The sequence below is a fragment of the Rhinatrema bivittatum genome, chromosome 6, assembly GCF_901001135.1.
Source record: "Rhinatrema bivittatum chromosome 6, aRhiBiv1.1, whole genome shotgun sequence".
Classification (NCBI taxonomy): Eukaryota; Metazoa; Chordata; class Amphibia; order Gymnophiona; family Rhinatrematidae; genus Rhinatrema; species Rhinatrema bivittatum.
Window position 1 is genome coordinate 101,011,612 of NC_042620.1, and position 24,517 is coordinate 101,036,128.

The window sequence follows — 24,517 nt, forward strand, 5'->3', positions numbered from 1 at the left end:
TAAGAGATCAGAAGAAAATTACCTTGCAAACAAGCAAGGAAGATGATTACATGGACTGACGGAAAAACTCAAAGAGCTTCACTAGTGCAAACTTTGACAATAAATGCTAACAGAGTGGCTGATGTGAAACTTTCATGACAAAAATTATAAACTATAACTGACAAAACTGTCTACTACAGACAAAAAAAAAAAAAAACCCACAAAAAACTAGGAGGCAAAGAACTCAGTTTGTGAGGACGAAGAACTGCAGAGAAGGCTCCTTCTCTCAGAAGAACAAAAAGGAACGGAGGCATTATCCTAAAAGCTCTAATGCCATCTAGAGGCATGTTAACTTTCAGAGCACTCCAGAGCCTGGAAGCAGCTCTTCCAGCTTAGCATGTAAAAAGTTATACAGCTCAATTTGACTATTATATATGCTTATCTTTGAAGAAAAAAAAAAATATATATATGCATACACATACACACACATCTTTTATACCTATGTTTTTTGGTTGTTTTTTTTACATGACACCCCCCCCCCCCCCCAGGCATACCAGTCAGTGCAGAAACACTCGTTTCATCAAGTGTTATAGCTGCCTTGTACCACTTCAATGCATCTTTCACTTTTCCTTGTAAAATCATTTGGTAACCAAATTCTGTAGCAATTTCTGCATCATGAGCAGCCAGACCATAAGCTCTTTCAACTAAAGTCTGTGTTTGTTGAAGGATGAGCTGATTCCGTTCACACTATAAAAAAAGATGCATGTGCTTTTTAGAGAATCAGAAGTAACAAATAAAAGTTCTGATATATATAAAATAATGTATCTGAATTTATTGGAGCAAAAAATATAATAGGCAAAAGTCCAACCATCAAAGCTGAATGACCAATAAAAAGAGGACGGACAAAGCTTTGTCAGCGCTTTCCTGCCAGACTACAAACTGAAATTTGCTAAATCCCCATTAAACTATTAAAGGAACTGTTCTGAACCAAGCCACTATCCACTAGCCTGTTTTAGAAACTTTTCTGGATTTTATTCTTTTCTTTTGGAGATTCAATGCTCAGAACACTACTTTTCCCATATCTTATATGAGTACTCCATCACCTGATGCCTTCTTTTCAAAACACAGCCCGTGTCGGGGGACTGTGAAATCACTAATGAATGTTTTGGCTTGATGCTGAATTATGAACTTTTTGCTTGCCTTGAATATAATAAAATTTTGAATTTTATGGACATTACTTGAACCTTTATGTCCTTCCTCTTTTCATTGGTCATTCTTAATTTATTAGAGCCAAATGTACTAAACAGTTTTCTGCATATAGGGGTAATTTTGTAACATCGCACATAAATTACATCATTTTTCAAAATGGATTTATGCACATAAGTCAGCTTTGAAAACTATCCCACCAAATCTAACTTCACATACTTACACCTGCTATTTAATGCATGGGAAAGTTCTGGGACAATTACATGCATACATTTGAATTTTAAGTGTGTTCTAGAGCCTGGGAGCAGCTCTTCCAGTTTTGCATTGAAATTTCAAATGTATGTGTGTAACTGCAAACACCTCCCTGCCTGAGTAAACTTACATATGAACAGGACACATGCATGTACGTTTATATGCACATCAGATGAACAATTTTTTTTAAAAGTACATTTCTGCAGGTAAAATATTGTTTGTCCATAAAATGCTTTTGAAAATTATTTTCTGTGTCTATAGATAAAATGCTTAACAAGTTTGGTCTTAAGTTTAAAAGTGAAATTTAAACTTACCTGTTATTTCCTTTCCTTTAGAACTGCTAGACCAGTCGAGACAAGTGGGTTATGAACCCCAACAGCAGATGGAGACTGATGTAAAAAAGCTTAAGGCCAACTTCACTTCTCCTATAGAGAAAGAAACTACTCACAATCATTACCCAATAATTAGATAATCCTTACACCAAAATCATGATTAGGCCAAATACCTTCAGAGTGGGCAACAATGTACTTGCTGCTAATTTTCTAAACTCAGACTAAGTGTCCTTATCATTATGATTTTTCCCTGGTGGGTTCTGGACTGGTCTAGCAGGACTAAATGAAACAAAATTAACAGATGTGTTTAAATTTCACCATTCTCATTGTTGAATCCTGACCAGTCCAGACAAATGGTACATACCCAAGATCCACCCAGACCAAACAGGAGGAAGCTCTTTTGACTCCTATGTACAAGGCATAGCCTTCCCAGATCTGCACACCAACTCTGAGGTCCTTAGAGCATGGATACAATAGAAACAATGGCACTGCCCTGACATAATCCTCTAGAAAGACAGGTTCTGATTCTGCCTCCGAGAATTTCTTCATAAAGTGGGCTTGACAGCCTACTGGGACTTACAGACTCTTGCTGGAGCAGGCCTAAGTAATCATCTCCTTGATTCTTCCTGAAATCAATGCCTTAGAAACCAAAGACCTATCCAAGAAAAAACTTGTCACCTAAAAACAGCTCAAAATAGACTTGAGAATGTCCATGTTCTGGCCTACCACCCAACTTTCTCACTGTCAAAAATGAGAAAAGCCTGATTCTGATAAAAGTGAAACACTACCCTTAGAAGAGGGATAGTACTAGGCGCAGATACACTCTTTTCTTTAAAATTACCAAAGGCCACCAAGGAGACAGATGCCCTATGAGGCTTGACAGGAAGGGAGGCCCAGATCCCTTCAAAACTATAATTAGGTTCCAAATCAAGTACACCTTTCTCAGCGGAGCACGTGTTCTTAACTCCCTGGGAGAAAAAGTATCCCATCTGAGAGAACAGCAAGAGAACTTCTGTGATTGTGTCCCTTACAGCACACCAGAACCAATCTCTGCCCTCTGTGAGATTTGCGAGTTATGTGAGTTATGCCTTCATTCTATATGACTCAAAGAAGGACAAAATTGAAGGAATGGTTCCCTCAAAGGGAACTACTGTCTCCTTCGAAAACTGACCTTGCAGAGGCTCCAAAATAAGTCAAGTCTACTACATAGTCCTCTTTTACACTACTGACAGTTGTAACTCCTGACACTAACGGCCCAAATTTAAAAGGGCCAAGCATGTAAAAAAAACCATGGTTACGCATGTGGCCAGGCCTTGCATGTGCATTTTAGAATGGGCCTGGCCACGCGCGTAACCCCGTTACGTGCCAAAGTGCCAGGCCCTACAAAAGGGGTGGGCTAGGGGGGTCTGAGTGGAGAGGGGGGTTGGCCGGGACTGCACCATTAGTATTGTCCCGGGGAAGCACATGCCGCCAGCCAGTGTGCGGAGATTACTTCTGCTCTCTGGGAGCAATAAGTATTAAAATAAAAAAATTAAGGATAGTTAGGGTTAGGTTAGGCATTAGGGAGGAGAGAGGAAGAGGTAGAAAGGGTAGGGTTAGGAATAGGAAAGGTCCCTTCAGACTGGGAGGGAACTGGGGGAGGCCTGATTGCATCGCCGGGCGTATTTTGCTAAAATTCCTCCCCTGTGCGCACGAGTCGCAGGCCGCCCGCAGATGCGCGTGCAGATTTCAAAATCCGGCGCACATATGCACACCGCCATTGGATTTTTATAACATGCACACACAGGCGCACACGTTATAAAATCGATGTGTCCATGTGCATGCACCGGGAATCATGTGGATCTTAAAATAGACTCCTAAGTATCCTATGTAGTCTGGTTCTCTCAAACAGCCAAGTTTATAAGAGAATTGAAGAGATCTAGGGAAGAATCATCTGACTGGGGAGGGGAAAAGTAAAAGAGCACCCCATTTCCACTTTCAGAACTCGATCTACGGAATGTCCAGGCTCCTGGCAGGAATGCATGCAGGAGAATGGATACCGATCATGGTTCTAGAAGGATATCCAAACCTCCAGGTTCCTGCTTTCCTTTTTTGGCCGAGAAACTTGCTCATCTTGGAGCTTTGCTAGGCTGATCTGAAATCCACTTACGCTGGTGCCCCACTTGACCACTATTAGGGTAAAGGTTGCTTCTGGCACATCTTACAGTGTTGACTATGTAAGCTGCTGCTGCGTATTGCAGGGGAATTATCCCAGACCAAATCTAACTCACTTATAAGAGTACCTGAGGGCTACTAGATTCCATCAACTTGTTCACATCAGCTAATGGCATTACATTGTCCCCACCACCCAGGGTCTTGCTCCTGAGCTAAAAGCCAGGATTTCTAGTGCACTAGATGGCTGGCTCTGGCCTTCGCCCTACACCTAGATCCATTGGCTCTCCACTAGGAGACTCCTGTACCTACTTCAGCTGTCCCAGATCATAATTCCCCTCCTAATCTATAACATTTACGCCTACATTATGAAATAACCATGAAGGAGGCTGCAAATCCAATCCCTGCAGGAGAGAACTATGAAAAGCCACCTACTCAGGCTCCTTCTAACCTCCCAAGAGAGAGGGAGAGCAACCTAGCAACACTGAAAAGAAAATTGGTTCTTACCTAATTTTCGTTCCTGTAGTATCACAGATCATTCCAGACTCCTGGGTTTTGCCTCCCCTCCAGCAGATGGAGACAAAGTTTTATTGACACTGCTACATAACCCAAGGTACCACCTGCAGTCACTCAGTATTGAACTGTACCCAAGCCAGATGAGAAAAACCAAAAATAACCTCAGAATTAACTAACCTGCCCTGAAGGAGCAGTGGGAAAAGAAAATCTGGGAATCCCAACAGTGCCCACACAATCTCTGTGCAGGACCAAAAACAGCCTGTGCTACTCTTCAGAGAAAATAGAACAAAACAGATTGAGCGGACTCTCCATTTTCTCTCTCCTGCAGTGGGTGGGAACTCTGGACTGATCTGTGGAACTACAGGAACAAAAATTAGCAGGTAAGAACCAATTTTCCTTTCCCCAGATCAGTCCAGACTCCTGGGATGTACCAAAGCTTCCCTACAAGAGATGGGACTGCAAGAGTCCTGCTCGAATTACACTTTCACCGAAGCCCATGCCTTCCAGGGCTGGATGTCCTTCAGGGACGGGACGACCCTGACCAATATAAGCAGAGCTAATGGCCTCCTTCAACCACCTTGCAATAGTAGCTCACGAGGCCTTATGACCTTTTTTGGCACCACTCCACAGCACAAAAAGATGATCCGACAGGCGGAAGTCGTTTGTAACCTTCAGATAATGTAGTAAAGCACGCCTCACGCCTCACGTCTAACTGACGCAATTCCTTTCCATGAGGTGAAGCAGGATCCAAAGCTGGGAAGGATGGAAGTTCCACTGACTGATTGAAGTGAAAGGAAGAAACCACCTTTGGCAAAAAGGATGGGACCGTTCGCCGGGAAACTCTCATATCTGAAATTCTCAAAAAGGGCTCTCTACATGATGAGGCCTGAAGTCTGGAAATTCGACGAGCCAAACAAATTGCCACCAGAAAAAACACTTTCAAAGTAAGGTCCTTCATAGAAGATCGTTTCAGGGGTTCAAAGGGGGCAGCACACAAGACCTTAAGGACCACATTAAGGTTCCATGATGGACAAGGTTTTCAGACCGGAGGACATAAATGCTTAGCCCCCCCCAAGAAAACGCACCACATCTGGATGTGCTGCCAAAGAAATTCCACCAACTTTGCCCCGAAGACAGCCTAAGGCCGCTACTTGAACCCTCAGCGAATTAAAGAAAGAACATTTAGTTAAATACTCCTGTAGGAATGCTACAACATCCACAACTGAGGCTCGCTGAGGGTCCACCTTTTGCCTCATACACCACAACTCACTTTCCAAACTCTCACGTATGCCAGGGAAGTGGAATGTTTCCCACATTGCAAGAGGGTCACAATAACTCCTTCCAAATAACCCTTATTCCTCAATTGCTCCCTCTCAAAAGCCAAGCCACTATACAAAAGCAATCTGCTTGATCCAAACAGATGGGACTTTGACGTAGAAGATTGAGCAGATGCGCCAGCCGCAACGGACCATCCACAGCAAGGTTGATCAAGTTCACAAACCATGGATGCCTCGGCCACTCTAGGGCAACGAAAACCAACTCACCTGGATGACCTCTATGCAACGCAAAATCTTGCCTACCAACGGGCCAAGGCGGAAACACGTACAGCAGGACTCCAATTGGCCAAGGCAGAACTAACACATCCACTCTTTCTGCCCTCTTTCCCTTCGGCGACTGAAGAATCGTGGGGCTTTGGCATTGTGAAAAGTCGCCATCAGATCCATGCCCAGCGTGCCCCACTTTCGTCGGATGAGGCATAGCGCTTCCTCCTACAGCTCCCACTCTCCGGGTCCACTAATGCTGGCTCAGAAAGTCAGCTTGCATGTTCTCTGTGGGCGCTATGTGAGAAGCAGCTATTCGATCCAGATGCCGTTCCGTCCAGCTTTTCAAGTCTTGGGCCTCCTGAGCCACTAGGCTTTTGGTGGCCCCTGCCGATTGATGTAAGCCACTGTGGTCACATTGTCTGACAACACATGCACTGGTTGGCCCCTCACCAGGGGTAGAAGCGCTTGCAGGGCTAGACGCACAGCTCTTGTTTCCAAATGATTGTTAGATCATGAGGCTTCCTCCATCGACCACCAGCCTTGCATGGGCTGGTTCCAACACGCTGCTCCCCATCCAGAGAGACTGGCATCGGTGGTGACTATTGTCCAGTTTGATATTTCCAAGTCCACACTCCATCTTAGCTTGTCTGGCAGGAGCCACCAGGCAAGACTAGATTGAATGAACTCCGGTAGGGGGAGTGGGAGCTGAAATTGTTCTGATCGTTGGTCCCAACGGGATAGCAATGCTGAATGTAGAGGCCGCATATTTGCAAATGGTCACGGAACCAACTGTAGGGTAGAAGCTATAGACCTGAGAACTTGCAAGTAATTCCAGACCCTGGGCACTCGTTTCTGCAAGAAGCCTCAAACTTGTGCTTGTAACTTGGAAATCTGATCTTCGAAGATGAAAACCTTTCCCAACCTGGTATCGAAAAGCGCCCCCAGGAAAACTAAATGCTGGGAAGGAACTAGCTGACTCTTGCTCAGATTGACTATCCAACCCAGAGAGCGCAGTTGATGGAGGACTATGCCCACTGCTTCCCGACAGAGACTCTCTGACTTGGCCTGGATCAACCAGTCGTCCGGATAAGGATGAACCAGGACACTGTCCCTCTGGAGCGCTGCCGCCGCCACCACAACCATCACCTTGGTAAAGGTTTTGAATGCTGTCGCCAGACTGAAAGGCAGAGCGCAAAACTGGAAATGTTCCCCCAGAATCATGAATCTCAGATATCTCTGATGGTCGGGCCAGATGCCGATATGCAAGTACGCTTCAGTCAAATCCAGAGATGCCAAGAACTCTCCTTTGTGCACCGAGGTGATTACCAAACGCAAGGTCTCTATTTGAAAGCGAGAGACCTTGATAGCGACCTTCACCTTCTTGAGATCGAGAATGGGCCTGAACGTGCCTTCCTTTTGGGGACTACGAAATAAATGGAATAACGACCCAACCCTAGAAGTACAGGCACAATGGTCCCAAGCTAGCTAGATGAGCGACAGTTTCCAGCACTGCCAACATCTTTGCGAGCTAAGAGCAAGGGGAGTTGAGGAACTGATCTCTTAATGGACGAGAAAATTCTAAGGTGTAGCCTTGACTTATCATATTTAGGACCCACTGATCTGACGTGATCTTGGCCCACTCCTCGTAATACAGAGCCAGCCGGCCCCTGGTCACTGGAACTGAGGAGTGGACCAGCCTCACCTCATTGTGCGGATTTGGCTCCTCCACTACTGAGGGAGGAGGCATCCCTACCCGACCTGCAATCCCCAAAAGGACTTGTTCCAAGATGATTGCCTACCCAAGGACTGTCTCTGAAACCCCCTTGGATGGAAAAAATCGCCAACTGGCTCTGAAGCAGGAGTGGGAAGGCAGGGAGCTTTTCGCCCTTGCTTGTCTTTCAGCAGTTTATGGACCTTGTTCTCCCCAAGAAACTTGATCATCTCCTCCAAGTCTTTGCCAAACAGCAATTTTCTTTTGAAAGACAATGAACCCAACTGGGCCTCAGCCAGAGGAAGCGCCAAGCTGAAAATGCCAACATCATAGTTCTTGAGGAAACCCAGACAAGATCATATAAGGCATCAGCACTATATGCTACTACGGCCTCCAGATGCTCAGCTTGTCGCACCTCTGACTCTGATAAGGACCTATCAGCCTGTAACTGTTGCACCCAGCGCAATCCAACACTCAACATAAAACTGCTGCACATAGTTGCTCAAACGCCCAGGGCAGACACCTCAAAAATCTTTTTCAGGTACACCTCCAGCTTCCGATCCTGAAGATCCTTCAATGCCGTTGCACTGGCCATGGTGATGATCGTCTTCTTAGTAACTGCTGGGATCTTGAGAAGCTCTAGCGCATCCTCTGGCAAAAGATATAACTTGTCCATGGTTCTGCTGACCTTTAAGCCTGTGTCGGGAGTATCCCACTCCCTAAACAGCAAGTAGCTAACAGACTTATGGAAAGGAAAAGTTTGCGTAGGACCACAAAGGCCAAACATTATCGGATCCACTGCTCCCAATTCCGAGTGCTCCTGTGGGAATTCTATACCCAGTTCCTACAGAACAGCTGGTATAAAGGGAGCCAATTCCTCCTTGTAGAACAGCCGAACACTTTGGGGGTCATCACCTTCAACTTCAGGACCTTCAATACTTCCTGATCCGTATTCTGGTCCACCAGAGCCGGATCTGATCCTGGAAGTCCTTGTGCTGGGACCTCATCCGCCCCGGCGGGAAAGCATCACTTGCTGACTTCCGTGCCAGGTTCTCGGCGTCGGTAGTGCTTGCTGTTTGCTGCGCTCCCCAAAGGGCTCTCCCCACTGGAGAGGCATCAGAAGCACTGTCCATCACGGGACAGTTGCGCGCGCGTCCCCACAAGCTGTGCAAGTCGCCGCATGCAGCATGCTGATCAGCCTCGGGAACCCCAGAAGACATCGCTGGAGATGGGGGGAACAAGCTCCGACCAGTCCACCACACTAAACCAGCGCAGTAGTGTCGGGGAAAGTATGCCATGCCTCGACACTTCCCTTCTCAATCAAAAGTTCTCTTTTTTTTTTTTATTAATTTGAATAATCAAAGAATAAGAAGAGGCACGTCCCTTCTGAAGAATGGCCAAAGACTCGAGCGGTCGTGCAGGGCAAGGGAACTGGGATCCCCAGGTTTCAGCCCTGCACCGAGGCGAAAGACTGAGCAATAAAGGGTATCCGACCCCCTGCTCGTCTGCCTCAGGAACCAGGAGGGATGACCCTACTAGGATCTGGCAATCCCCTGGGAGGTTCTTGGAAGACTCTGATGAGAAGATTCCTTTGATTTTTTTTTTTCCAGTCAGACTGCAGGCTTTGCACCTCTACCATCTGCTGGAGACAGAGAAATACTGAGTGACTGCAGATGGCACCTCAGGTTATGTGGCAGTAAAATTTTGTCTCCATCTGCTGGAGGGGAGGCAAAACCCAGGAGTCTTGACTGATCTGGGTGAGTACAGGGAATTATAGGATATCACCCTGAAGGTGTGAATTGAGTGAGATATATGTGGATTTATGCTCTAGGTACTGCACACAGAACCTGCAAAATGGGCCACGCTCAGGGCAGATATAATTAAGAGTTATCAGCTTCTATCGCCTGAAAAGCCTCCCCACTGAGATATTATCCCCTTTAGAAGAGGTAATCTCCCCCTGTCTGCCAGATTAGCTGTCTCCTCCTTCGCTTGAATAACTAATTATCTAGGCCTGTCCTAACCAGTGGAATGCTCTAGCACCCCAAACACTGCCAAGGATAGCCTAACATTCTTCTGTGTGGACATGGATAAGAGCTAGGAAGGGCTCAAGGAGAAATCCATAAGGTGCTGACCAAGCAGAACCACTCTGTGATTGTTTTCATAACAGGCTACTGCAATTTACAGCCTTGCAAGTGATAAACTATCTGGCTCTGCTGATCCAGATAAAACGGGAGTGTCCACAAAGCCCTATTCCATATGCACTACAGTGCTGCCTTCCACTGTAGAAGCCAGGGCTCAATTTGGAGAATCCACCCAGTTTTGCTCTTGGCAGGGTACTGACCAGCCGCGGCTCGCACCCACCCAACTGGTACCTGCCTAATAACAAGCCAGGCAGCATACACCAGCTGAAACACTGAGCCACCATGACTTACCTATAATGCTGTGACTCCCTTTTTTTTTCAGTCATACTGGAAGCAAGCAGAGAGAGAAAGAGGGGAAAGTGATCACTTCAGATCCCTGATTGAGTTCAAATCCAGCAGAGAATTAAAGACCAGAAGGCAATCCAGGGAAAAGAATGTGCTGTGAGTTTTGTTTTTTTTTTAAATATATTTTACTGCCTCCCTGTTGCTTTCCCAGAATAGAAGTAGAGTATGCGGCCAGATCCACCTAGGAACAAAGTCAATGAGCACCACCTGGTGCTTGACCCATTGATGCAGGAACTAAGACCTCATCCGAGTTGGTTCCCAAGGGGGAAGGGAAAATCAATCTCACCAGGACCATCACCCAAAATACTCCCCAAACTTGGCCTATGCTCCACCAGGAACCTGAGCATATAGCCTTCCCATGTGTGGCCTACTACTAGTTGCAGCACCAGTCCACATGTCTGCACCATCTGCTGGAGACAGAGAAATACTGAAGGGCTAAAGACAGCACCAGACTCCTTTAGGGGGAATGAGGTCAGCTTTGAGATTTTTTTCTCTGTCTCCATCTGCTGACAGGTGGGATATAACCCACTTGTCTGGATTGGTCTCACATGAACGAGAAGGTAAAAAAATGTTGTCCTGTGTCATAATTACCAAATTTAACCTTTATTCCAATTCTTTACCTTTCCTTTTCGCTTGTTAACAATTTTAATTAGAAATGTTCATTGTATTAGACTATGGAAATTTATTTCCTGCTATTCTGTTTAATGTAAACCGGTATGATTTACATCGGATGTAAGAATGTCGGTATATAAAAATTAAAAATAAATAAATAAATAAATAAATAAATAGATCTCTAGAGACTTTGGGAATATAAAAAAGTGGTTAAAAAAATTGATTTTCATATAACAGAAAAAAAATTAATGAAATAACATGGAAGATCGTGGATAAGTGGATCGTGGATAAGTGCAAGGTGCAAGTGCAAGGTGATGCATATAGGGAAAAATAACCCATGCTATAATTACACGATGTTGGGTTCCATATTAGGTGCTACAGCCCAAGAAAGAGATCTAGGTGTCATAGTGGATATCACATTGAAATCATCGGTTCAGTGTGCTGCAGCAGTCAAAAAAGCAAACAGAATGTTGGGAATTATTAGAAAAGGAATGATGAATAAAATGGAAAATGTCATAATGCCTCTGTATCGCTCCATGGTGAGACCGCACCTTGAATACTGTGTACAATTCTGGTCGCCGCATCTCAAAAAAGATATAATTGCGATGGAGAAGGTACAGAGAAGGGCTACCAAAATGATAAGGGGAATGGAACAACTCCCCTATGAGGAAAGACTAAAGAGGTTAGGACTTTTCAGCTTGGAGAAGAGACGACTGAGGGGGGATATGATAGAGGTGTTTAAAATCATGAGAGGTCTAGAACGGGTAGATGTGAATCGGTTATTTACTCTTTCGGATAGTAGAAAGACTAGGGGGCACTCCATGAAGTTAGCATGGGGCACATTTAAAACTAATCGGAGAAAGTTCTTTTTTACTCAACGCACAATTAAACTCTGGAATTTGTTGCCAGAGAATGTGGTTCGTGCAGTTAGTATAGCTGTGTTTAAAAAAGGATTGGATAAGTTCTTGGAGGAGAAGTCCATTACCTGCTATTAAGTTCAGTTAGAGAATAGCCACTGCCATTAGCAATGGTTACATGGAATAGACTTAGTTTTTGGGTACTTGCCAGGTTCTTATGGCCTGGATTGGCCACTGTTGGAAACAGGATGCTGGGCTTGATGGACCCTTGGTCTGACCCAGTATGGCATGTTCTTATGTTCTTACAGTTACTACAGTGAGCCGTACTCCAAACAAAGCTTCCATTTTTTCACGCTTGTAAAGTGCAGCTTAGCAAGTGCAATGGGACTGCCTGACCTAGGTCTGGACTACTTAGATCAAGTGGATTTGTTGTCAAAGGCAGGCCCCAGAGTTCTCTCACTAACTCCAGACTACCAAAACTTACTGAAATTGTTGTTGATTGCAAATTACATAAGGGGAAGTGATAACAGATATGTCCAGGGCAGTTGAAACCCACAAGTATAAGAAAGTTTTTCATCTGAGCGAAGGGCGAAAAGAGATGCCTCTCCCCACTTATACATTCATAAATATCTAAAGCCCAGTAGCTAGATTTAGATCCTGTAATCTATCCTTTCGGAAGTGTCAGAATTTGTGCAAACCTCTCCGTCAGTAAGAGAAGTAAGCTTTGCTTATTTTACTGCATAAACTATTGTAATCATTACTCACTGCTTTATTATTACTGCTATAGTTTGCCTTGCATCTGCCTAATCAAACTCATAATAAAACTGCCACTTTTTCCTGGAATCTGAACATGTACTGACTGAGGATGCACACGAAAGGTGGTTAAGACCCACTAAGGCATAGCCATAGTCGCAGGTAAGCCAGGTTAGGTAAATCTTGACCACAATTAGGACAGCAGATCCTGTCAGGGGAAGGGCCTGCAGGATACTGACCTTGTGCATCCCTGCCACAAGTGGTTGCAGGTGAGTTGATCTGAAGAGGGGTGTAGTAAATCCCTTGTGGGAGATATCTGCTTCCATTTCTGGTGGCGGCCAGAACACAGAAATTACTCTAACCTGCAATAAGTTATACTTCACAGAGGTGGTTTATGAGGCAGTAAAATGGAGGATAACTCTTATGGGGGATAACACTTAAAAGTACAAAATTTGTGTCTTTTCAATCATTCATGCTTTCAAAAGTTGCAACGAGCAGTGTCTACCAGAGTAAATGGGATAGTTTGGAAAATGACACAATGAAGATGTGAATAATTTCTATTTTGAATGTAGGTCCAGAGCCTTCCTGCAAAGGCAGATAAAGTGTATGTGATCAGTTTAATCCTAGTGCGTGCTGGACTTTCCCACAGACTCTAAGGTGGACAGGGAACTCTGTCTTGGCCAGGCACTAGATTCCATATGCTGTTATAGCACAAAGAAGGTAATTTTCTTAAGTATATTCATGAGTAAAAAGTGTTTAACCTACAGAAGTAAGCTTTATTAAAGTTGCCTACCCAATGCATATGGTCAGGGACAGATTTAGGATTTTGCTGCTCTAGACATTTTTGTACTTTCACCCCCACCTCTCACTTTCTGTGAGCATCTGTTACAAAGTAGCAGAGGGCTGTTCTCTGCTGAATGAGATTCAGCAGAGCTGGATGGCAGCAAATCTTAGCCATTGGTTAGTTAGTACATTGGTTTCTTTTTCTCCTTTGATTATTGGCAGGAGATGCTGTACCAATTCAGGAGAACAGGGTTAGAAGAGGGAAAGCAACTTTTAACTCTTCTCCCTTCAAAGTGTGTAGAAACTATAAAAAAAAAATATTAGATCCCTGGAGCTTCTCCAAACTTAGATGAAATAATGCTCACACACAAGTTATCTGCAATAAGTAATATCAATTAATTGATATGCGCATACCAATTGAGAATCTCTGACCAAGAACACATCAAAGCAGAGTTCTAAAAAAATCACAGAAACAGCTCTGTCTCTTATACTCTAAAACTCAGCATGGATTACGTATCTCAGCATTTTTAGGTCATCCTGCAAATTCGCGGAAAGCAGGCGCTGACTTTTGGAGTGAATGAACGGATGATAAGTTATATTAGTGGGGAGTCGCGATACGTTTCACTTCCCCACGAATACAACAAATAGGGACATATACGTTGTGGATTGCCAATACGTCGAAAACGAATGCACACCCCTATGGGAAAACATACTTGTCGAAGCCAATATGGGGCTATCAGTATCATTGCCCCTTTGTCCTGTTGTAGCTTTACTAGAGTTTTTATTAGCGGTATCAGGGATACGCGTATAGAAGGCCTGAATTCCAGGGGCGAGCAAAGGCGTCCCTGGCTAACCTGTTTGTCTGCTTGTATATGGAGCAGAAACTGTCCACTTTGTGATTCAGGTGGGATGCAAAGAGGTCTATTGTTGGCTGACCCCCAACATTGGAATATTCTGGTCGCTACTAAAGGATCCAGGGACCACTCGTGGGGATGGAACTGGCAACTGAGGCGATCTGAAACTACATTGTGTATGCCTGCTAGATAAGTGGCTCAGAGAAATATGGACTGTTTCAGGGTCCAGTCCCAAATCTGTGCTGCTTCTTGGCAGAGGAGATACGAGCCTGTGCCGCCTTGTTTGTTCAGGTACCACATGGCAACTGTGTCTGTATTAGAACAGTTTTGTGGGAAAGGCAGTCCTTGAATGCATGTATAGCATAATGTATAGCTCAAAGCTCTAGGAAATTGATTTGAAATGTTGCTTCGAGTTTTGTCCAAGTACCTTGAGTCTGGAGCCTATGTGTACTCCCCAACCTAAGGTGGATGCATCTGTAGTTAAGGTTACTTGCGCAAGTTGTTTGTGTTCGCCCACCAGAGGAGAGATGAACGTAACTGGTGGGTTATTTGAATTGGAGATGACAGTGGTTGAATGGCTTGGATCCACTGTGATTTCAATGTCCATTGTGTTAGTCTCATGGCTAATCTGGCCATAGGAGTGACATGGACTGTGGAGGCCATGTGGCCGAGCAGAGTTAGAAATTGATGAGCTGCCACCTTTTTTCTGTGTGTGCAGAGATTTTGCTAATGTGGAGAGTGTCTCTGCACAATCCTCTGGAAGGAAGGCTCTTGATATTGTGGTGTTTAACTCTGCTCCGATGAACTGTAGTAGGTGAGATGGTATGAGGTGGGATTTTTGGTAGTTGATCAGAAATCCCAACGAGTGGAGCAGATTGATTTGCACTTGAGCGAGTTGAGAGCTCCTTGTCTTGATTGACTTTTGATGAGCCAATTGTCAAGATAAGGGAATATGTGTATGCTTTTCTTGTGTAGGTGGGCCGCTGCCACTGCTAGGCACTTTGTGAATACTCTAGGTGCTGAGGCAAGTCCGAATGGCAGCACTCGGTATTGAAAATGTTGGTGACCCACCAGGAAACTCAGGAACTTGTGATGAGGAGGGAATATTGGAATGTGAGCGCAAGCATCTTGAAGATCCAGAGAACAGAGCCAATCTCCCATTTGAAGTAAAGGAAGCAAGGTGCCTAAGAATACCATCCAGAACTTTTCTTTCCATAGAAATTTGTTGAGTTTTCAAAGGTCTAAGATAGGACATAGGCCTCCCTTTTTCTTTGGAATGAGGAAATAGCGGGAATAGAATCCTCTGCCCTCCTGAGGTTGGGGAACTGGTTCTACAGCCCTGGCTCTCAGGAGGGTGGACAATTCTGTTTGCAGAAGCGTAGAATGGTCTTGGGGTACCCAAAGCGAGCTTGGTGGAGAGTCATTTGGTACTTTGATAAAATCTAGATAGTAACCTTGAGATATGATGGAGAGTATCCATTGATCTGTGGTGATATGCAACCAAATGGGACGAAAAAAGGAGATCTGACCTCTCACTGGTAGGTTTGGGGTCGGGTTGATGGAGTGGCTGCTGGTTTTCAAAATCCTGATGCAGGGCCAGTCTAAGGAGGAGGTTGGGGCCTAGGTGCTCTTGGTTGTCTAGCTTGGCTCCTCTGAGCTGGTCTTGACGGCCTACCACGGGGTGCTGGGAGATAGTATCTTCGGGGCCTGTAATAGGGCTTTCTAGTGTTTTTTCTTGATGTTCGTCGAGCAGAAGGTTGTGTGTCTCTGGTGGAACAGAAGAGAGTTGGTGTAGAGTCTCAGAATGTTCTTTTAGCTGTGCTACAGTGTCCTGTACTTTCTCTCCGAAGAGACTGTTCCCATTACAGAGGAGATCTGCCAACTTCTCCTGAATGTCTGACCTGAGGTCAGAAGCCTTCAGCCAGGCCTATCTACGAGCACTAATTCCTGTTGTAGCCATTCTGGATGATGTTTCAAAACTGTCATAGGCTGCACGGACCTCATGTTTTCCAGCTTCCAGGCCCTTATAGATGATGTTATTAAAGGAATCCTAGAACTGTTGAGGAAATTATTCAGACAATTCTTGTATCTGCTTCCACAAATTGCGCTGGTACTGAGTCATATATAACTGATATGACGCAATTCTGAAAACAAGCAATGACCCTTGAAACATTTTTCGGCCAAGGGTCCAAAAAATTTGTGATCCTTCCCAGGAGGCGTGGATGAGTGTGGTCAGATCCTTTTTGATTTCTTTTGGGCAAACTCCACAACAGTGATGCGGAAGCTGAGGTTTCTGAAAACCTGGAATATGTTGCACCAGATAAGTGGCGTCAGTCCGCTTGTTTACTGGTGGTATAGTACAAGGGTGTTCCCATAGTCTGTGCTGGAGATCCACGAGCACTTCATGCACTGGTATTGCCAGAACTTCCTTAGGAGGATCTACAAATTGTAAAACCTCTAGGGTTTTTTGTCTGGTGTCCTCTTCTATCACTAACTGGAAAGGGATGGTATCAGCCATCTCTTTTACAAAATTGGAAAAGGAGAGGTCCTCTGGAGGTGACTTTCTCCACTCTTCTGGAGGGGATGGATCCGTTAAGATATCCTCAGATAAAGTATCAGTGTCTCCCTCATCCCAGATGTCTGAAGAAGGTCATCGTGGAGGAGTGGAGTGAGGGTGGAATGGTGGCATCGAAGACATCGACGGTTTCATCGGTGCCATGATGGAATCAATGGAGAAAAGGAAGGTCTTGGATGTGAAATCCCCGGTGGTCCTGGTGTTGGTTCAGGCATCGGTAAAATTTTCGAGACATCATCGTCCCTGGGACTGGGAATCGGAGGCTTTGATCCCGATGGCAATGACTGAACCAAAATGGCACTGATAAGAGCATTAAGCTTGGCGAGTATCGGTGCCAACAGTGATAAATCAGGCATTGGCATCAGTGCAGGCATCGGTGCCGGTGATGGTATTGTCATCGATTGAATCTCTCGTAGAGCTTCTCTAACCACCTGGCAGATAAAACCGTCCACTTCCGCCCTTATAGCTGGTGAGGTCAGAGCAGCTATAGGGGGTGGCAGTGAAGACGGAACCGGCTCTTCCACAGATCCCTGTGGTGGCACGGTACCCGGCACAGATATTGGTGGGGATCGCCTGGGAGTGATAGGCATAGAAACATATAGAAACATAGAAACATAGAAATGACGGCAGAAGAAGACCAAATGGCCCATCCAGTCTGCCCAGCAAGCTTCCCTCATTTCTTCTCCTATACTTATCTGTTTCTCTTAGCTCTTGGTTCTAATTCCCTTCCACCCCCGCCATTAATGTAGAGAGCGGTGATGGAGCTGCATCCAAGTGAAATATTTAGCTTGATTAGTTAGAGGTAGTAGGGGTAGTAACCGCCGCAATAAGCAAGCTACACCCATGCTTATTTGTTTTTACCCAGATTATGTTATACAGCCCTTATTGGTTGTTTATCTTCTCCCCTGCCGTTGAAGCAGGGAGCTATGCTGGATATGCGTGAGGTATCAGTTTTTTTCTTCTCCCCTGCCGTTGAAGCAGAGAGCTATGCTGGATATGCATCGAAAGTGAAGTATCAGGCACATTTGGTTTGGGGTAGTAACCGCCGTAACAAGCCAGCTACTCCCCGCTTTGTGAGTGTGAATCCTTTTTTCTTCTCCCCTGCCGTTGAAGTTATGCTGGATATGCGTGAAGTATCAGTTTTTCTTTTCCCCTGCCGTTGAAGCAGAGAGCTATGCTGGAAATTCGTGATGTATCAATCTTTCTCCCATGCCGTTGAAGCAGAGAGCCATGCTGGATATGCGTCGAGAGTGAAGTATCAGGTACATTTGGTTTGGGGTAGTAACCACCGTAACAAGCCAGCTACTCCCCGCTTTGTGAGTGCGAACCCTTTTTTCTTCTCCCCTGCCGTTTAAGCAGAGAGCTCTGCTGGATGTGTGAAGTAACAGTTTTTCTTTTCCCCTGCTGTTGAAGCAGAGAACTATGCTGGATATGCATTGAAAGTGAAGTATAAGAATGGAGTGATCAAGCTAGATGAAAGGCATCAGGAATAGAGGAAGGTGGAGGTAGTAATTTGGATATTTGGTTTGGGGTAGTAACCGCCGTAACAAGCCAGCTACTCCCGTCTTTGTGAGTGCAAATCCTTTTTTCCACATTTCCTCTTGCTGTTGAAGCTTAGAGTGATGTTGGAGTCACAGTAACCATGTGTATGTTTATTGACTAAGGGTATTGTCTCCAGGCAGTAGCCATCATTCTGGCGAGTCACCCACTCTTCATTGGCGGCCTCTTGACTTTATGGATCCACAGTGTTTATCCCACGCCCCTTTGAAGTCCTTCACAGTTCTGGTCTTCACCACTTCCTCCGGAAGGGCATTCCAGGCATCCACCACCCTCTCCATGAAGAAATACTTCCTGACATTGGTTCTGAATCTTCCTCCCTGGAGCTTCAAATCGTGACCCCTGGTTCTGCTGATTTTTTTCTTATGGTAAAGGTTTGTCGTTGCCTTTGGATCATTAAAACCTTTCAAGTATCTGAAAGTCTGTATCATATCACCTCTGCTCCTCCTTTCCTCCAGGGTGTACATATTTAGATTCTTCAATCTCTCCTCGTACGTCATGCGATGAAGATCCTCCACCTTCCTGGTCGCCCTTCTCTGTACCGCTTCCATCTTGTCTTTGTCTTTTTGTAGATACGGTCTCCAGAACTGAACACAGTACTCCAGGTGAGGCCTCACCAAGGACCTGTACAAGGGAATAATCACTTCCCTTTTCTTACTCGATATTCCTCTCTCTATGCAGCCCAGCATTCTTCTGGCTTTTGCTATCGCCTTGTCGCATTGTTTCGCAGACTTCATATCATTAGACACTATCACCCCAAGGTCCCTCTCCTGCTCCGTGCACGTCAGCCTTTCCCCCCCCATCGAATACAGTTCATTCGGATTTCCGCTCCCCATATGCATGACTTTGCACTTCTTGGCATTGAATCTCAGCTGCCATATCTTCGACCACTCTTCCAGTTTCCTTAGATCCCGTCTCATTCTCTCCACTCCTTCCGGCGTGTCCACTCTGTTGCAGATCTTAGTGTCATCCGCAAAAAGACAAACCTTACCTTCTATCCCGTCCGCAATGTCGCTCACAAAGATATTGAACAGGACCGGTCCCAACATCGATCCTTGCGGTACACCACTTAAAACCGCTCTCTCTTCAGAGAAGGTTCCGTTTACCATCACACATTGTCTTCTGTCCGTCAACCAATTTGCAATCCAGGTCACCACCTTGTCACTCACTCCCAAGCTTCTCGTTTTATTCACCAGTCTCCTGTGCGGAACCGTATCAAAAGCTTTGCTGTAATCCAAGTATATGACATCGAGCGCTCTTCCTTGGTCCAATTCCTTGGTTACCCAGTCAAAAAAGTCAATCAGATTTGTCTGACAGGATCTTCCCCTGGTGAATCCATGTTGCCTCTGGTCCATCAATTCTCCGGACTGTAGATAGTTCACTATTCTCTCTTTCAGCAGAGACTCCATTACTTTTCCCACCACCGAAGTGAGGCTAACTGGCCTGTAGTTGCCAGCCTCCTCCCTGTTCCCACTCTTGTGAAGCGGGACCACCACCGCTCTTCTCCAGTCTCTCGGCACCACTCCCGTTTCTAGGGATCTATTGAACAGGTCACACAGCGGACCCGCCAGAACATCTCTGAGCTCCCTCAATATCCTTGGATGAATCCCATCAGGCCCCATGGCTTTGTCCACTTTCAGGTTCTTTAGCTCTTCCCACACATTTTCTACTGTAAAAGGATTTTCATCTATTCCACTTCCCTCCAGTTTCTTGTTGTGTAGAGATGGTCCTTCTCCAGGGTCTTCTTTAGTGAACACAGAGCTGAAGTATTTGTTTAATATTTCTGCCATTTCTTCGTCTGTCTCCACACATTGATCATTACCACCTTTCAATTTCACTATACCACTTTGGACCTTTCTCTTTTCGCTGATGTATCTGAAAAATGTTTTGTCACCATTTTTTATCTCCTTGGCAATCCTCTCTTCTGCTTGATTTTTTGCCAACTTGATTGTTTTCTTCGTCTCCCTCAGTTGATACAAATATTCTTCTTTGTGCTCCTCCCTTTGGGATCCTTTATATTTCTTGAATGCTGTTCTTTTAGCTTTAATTTTGTCAGCCACCTCCTTTGAGAACCAGATAGGTTTCAATTTTCTTTTGCTTTTCTTTATGTTTCTAACATATAGAGCAGTTGCCTTGGTGATTGCTCCTTTTAGATTGGTCCACTGCTGATCCACATCTCTCTCGTTCTCCCATCCTTTAAGTTCTTCCTCCAGGTACTTTCCCATTTCCTCAAAGTCTGTGTTTTTGAACTGTAAAACCCGGGTCTTTGTGGTTCTTTTCCCTATTCTATTAGTGATATTAAACCATACCGTTCGATGATCACTGCTGCTGAGGTGGGCGCCCACCTGGACATCTGAGACATTATCTGCATTATTGAGCAATAAGTCGAGTATAGCACCTTCTCTCGTGGGTTCCAACACCATTTGTTTGAACAAAGATACTTGCATGGCATCCATTATTGCTCTACTATTTTTAGTTTCTGCAGAGGGGATTTTCCAGTCTACATCTGGCATATTAAAGTCACCCACGATCACCACTTCTCCCTTCTTACCTATCTTATGGATGTCTTCAATCAGATCTCTGTCCAGCTCTTCCTTTTGGTTTGGAGGCCTGTAAACCACTCCAATATAAATGGACACTCCGTCATCTTTTTTTAGGTCGACCCATAGAGCTTCTTCTTTACCCCAACTTCCTTGTAGCTCAGATGCTTGGATGTTGTTTCTGACATAAAGAGCCACACCTCCCCCTTTTCTATCCTCTCTGTCCTTCCTTAACAAGTTGTAGCCTGGTATTGTTGTATCCCATTCATGAGATTCTGTGAACCATGTTTCTGTGATAGCAACAATGTCCAATTCTGCCTCAGCCATTAGGGCCTGCAGATCTGGGATTTTATTTCCCAAACTATGAGCATTTGTGGTCATAGCCTTCCAGGTACTCTCTTTAAGGTTATTGCTTTTCCTGGACTCCTTATGAGATATTAGTTGAGATTTGTTATTCACTTTACTCTTTCTGTTTGTAGTTGTGCCACTGTTGACAGAGTTATCCATCTCAATTAGATTTTTCTTTTGGTTATGGATCTTGAAATACTGCATGCATTGTGTTTTTTCTCTCTTTTCTGGTAATACTGCAATGTTTTTCTCAAGAACTTCCTCAGTTTTTAATATAGAGAGGGCTTGTTCTTTTTGCATTTGGTACATTGTGTGTCTCCTTATCACAGGTCTAATTCTACCAGAGCCCACTGTAATCCTGGATTGTAAAGAATTTCTTAATGACCTGTTTGAGTGGGAGGGTGTACCTGTTGGCTGCTCATCTGTCAAGAATGGATGACTTTGGGTCCTACCTGAGCGTAATGGATCTCCTTTTCTTGACTCCTGGTTTTTCTGTGATATTGGGGAATTATTATCTGTGTAATGCAATGTGGGTGTAATACTTTTAATTGAAGCTAATTGAGCTTTTATCTCAGTCAGCTCCATTTTCAAGGAAGAGAGTTGTGCACAAATTGGGCAAGCTCTAAGTTTCCAGATGCTTTCCCTCAGAATAAAGGCTCTACAGCAGTTACATTGGATAGTCCTCATCTTGGTAGTTTGTGATTTGTATTTCCTTGACTGTTACCAATGTACTAATTTATCTCGCTGCCAATGGGAAGTTAGGCAGTCTTTATTAGAAAACAAGCCCCAGGGGTGGGTGGGTAGAGGGGTAGGGAGGGAGGGCGTCAAACAGTTTAGCCTGGGACAAGCTGGGTAAAGTAGGGCACTTCTGGACTGTTGCCTTTGCTTTTGGTCAATTGTTTTAAAAAACAGTCTTTATGCCCCAATTTTTAGTTTGAACCGATTTTTTGTGCCAACTAACTCCAAGGGAGAGTTTAAAAGGTGTTTTAAAAGCTGGAGAGCTGTCTACTTGGAGGTTTCTTTTTTTGGTTTTTTTTTTTTTTCCTTCTAGCTTTATTCAAACAGCAAATCAACTTACTAGATTAATAACTTACTATAAAGAAATGAAACACAGACTATAAAGAAAATTAAAAACAGACAGGAATAATCACAGAACCTTTCTACAGTAATAGTAATTACTTTCTACAGTAATAGTAATAACTATAAAGAAATGAAACAGACTAAGAAAATTAAAACACACAGGAATAATCACAGAACCTTGCAATAATCAAAAACCTTGCAATAATCAAAAAATATACTTAGCCACAATGCAGAGTTCACAATGTAATATACACGTCCACCAGGAGAAAAACCCTCCAACTTGTGCTCAGGAACACAATGGCTCCCCTCCTCTACGAATACCTTGCCCAAGGTCTGGGACACACCCAATTCAGTTAGATTACGTCACTTCTGGACTGTTGCCTTTGCTTTTGGTCAATTGTTTTAAAAAACAGTCTTTATGCCCCAATTTTTAGTTTGAACCGATTTTTTGTGCCAACTAACTCCAAGGGAGAGTTTAAAAGGTGTTTTAAAAGCTGGCATCGAGGGTATCAATGTTCTTCTATCCGATGTTTTTCCGGAGTCGGCTCGCTAGGCATCGATTGCGCTCCAGGCATTGTTCTGAGATCGGGGTTCAGAGCTCTCCGATGCCGATGTTTCTCTTGATGCTCAGTGCCTTTTTTCTAGAGCACTGAGGTAGATTTTATGGACGACCAAGAAGGAGTCTGAGATGATCGGTCACCACTTTCATCGGGATGACGTCCAGTTTTAAGTACTGTGTTGAAGTCGATGGCAGCAACTGAAGATGGAAAAGATGCCTTTTGCTGTCATCTCAGCACACCGCGGGCAAGTCAATACGTCATATCCCTTGCCCAAACACAATACACATTCGATGTGTGGGTCCGTAATGGACATGGTGCGAGGACAATTTGGGCATTTTTTGAACCCGGTAGCAATTTTGAAGGCCGGACAGCCGTTGACGGCCTTCTGACTGGAAAATTTGAAATAACGGTATTCACCAGAAAATTTGTACTCACCGAATGGTGGAAAAAGGGAGAAACCTATGGAGGGGATAACTTTTAAAGATTTTAAAACTTTTTCCGCTAAGAAAAATAATGTGTGAAAACTACCACACAGGGCTCCTTCACCGCGAGGCTAATAGCAGCACGGAAAAAAGAAGACTGAAGGGAGATCCCTGTGGCTCGAGGGATCATGGCATGCCCAGTGGGCTGTGACAGTCAAAAGTTTCTAGAAACTTTGAAAGAAAGTTTTCCGCGATAGGGCTCCGTCCAGTAACATCACCCATATGTGAGGACTATCATTCTGCTTGTCCTGGGATAATGAATATTATTTTATATTAATAATGTGGGTTTACCTCAACAACTGGAAAATAGTCAGGAAAATTTCTTTGAAATAATTAAAGATAAAAAGTTTCTTAACCGTAAATGGTATCCTCTGTCAACTTAGGATGAATTACCCATGGCTCGGGGATGATATCATCCATTACGACTAAACAGACGGTTCTCTCTAAGCTCATAGAGCTTGTGCTCTGCTGAGTATATGCGAGAATTCCCACATGAGAATTGCCTCGTGAGCCCCCTCAGTTAACATTAGAGCTAAGTCTAAGTAAATAGTCCACTCTCCAGAGAGGCAGGCAGGTATTTAGCATACTAAATCATCCTGTCTACAGAGAACACCATTTACATAAGCAAACTTGCTTTCTCTGTTGACAAGCAGGGTTAAAATAGCCATGAAATGTGGGGAGTCCCAAGCTGAGGTTTGCAGTAGAGCGTTTACTGAATTTGCAATGAGTTTCTGGACTAGAACCACCACATGGAGGATCTGATGGTGTTTCCACCCTGATTGGAAAAGCTGAGACTCCTTCTTGTGGGAATAAATTTATATCATGGAAATGAGAGATTGAAGCGTACTGTCCTTATGCTTAGACACAGAAAGGACGTTTGCACTAAATCCACCACTTGTTCCAAGAGTTGATGTGCTCTTTGGATGGGTGCTAGAAGTGGAACATCTTCTTCTGATACCAGAATAGAGTCCCCATGCACCTCATCTGGGCTTTGGAAAATATGTGCTAAAAGCCAGTTCGAAATTAAGGGAACTACAGAACAAATGGGAGCTGTCATTTCTAGATGATGGCCTTGTTCCAACAATCTGGATGGTGACATTGCCCTGGAGATTAGTGGGGGTAAGCATATCATGTCACTTTCTGTCCCTGAGGATTCACCTCTCCGTGTGGGTAAAGCAGAAAATAGCTGAGTTGGCAGCACTGCGACCCTGTGACTTGATGGTGGAGCAGCCTGTTCTGTCACTCAAAGCATTGCTGATGTTGAAGCTCTATGCAGTGCATGCTCTAAGGCTGAGTAAGTTAGTGCATTGAAGACTTATGTGTTGGGGCTTTGTGTGTC

General features: G+C 44.4%; 1 protein-coding gene across 2 annotated transcripts in view; it reads right to left on the reverse strand.

The window, feature by feature from the left end:
• Window positions 1–24,517, reverse strand: part of TTC21B (tetratricopeptide repeat domain 21B) — a 450,819-nt gene that overhangs the window by 311,616 nt on the left and 114,686 nt on the right. For both annotated transcript variants that reach the window (XM_029605659.1, XM_029605657.1), the window contains exon 9: window positions 534–726. In XM_029605659.1, coding sequence (XP_029461519.1) covers window positions 534–726 — 193 coding nt within the window. The remainder of the gene's footprint in view (window positions 1–533; window positions 727–24,517) is intronic.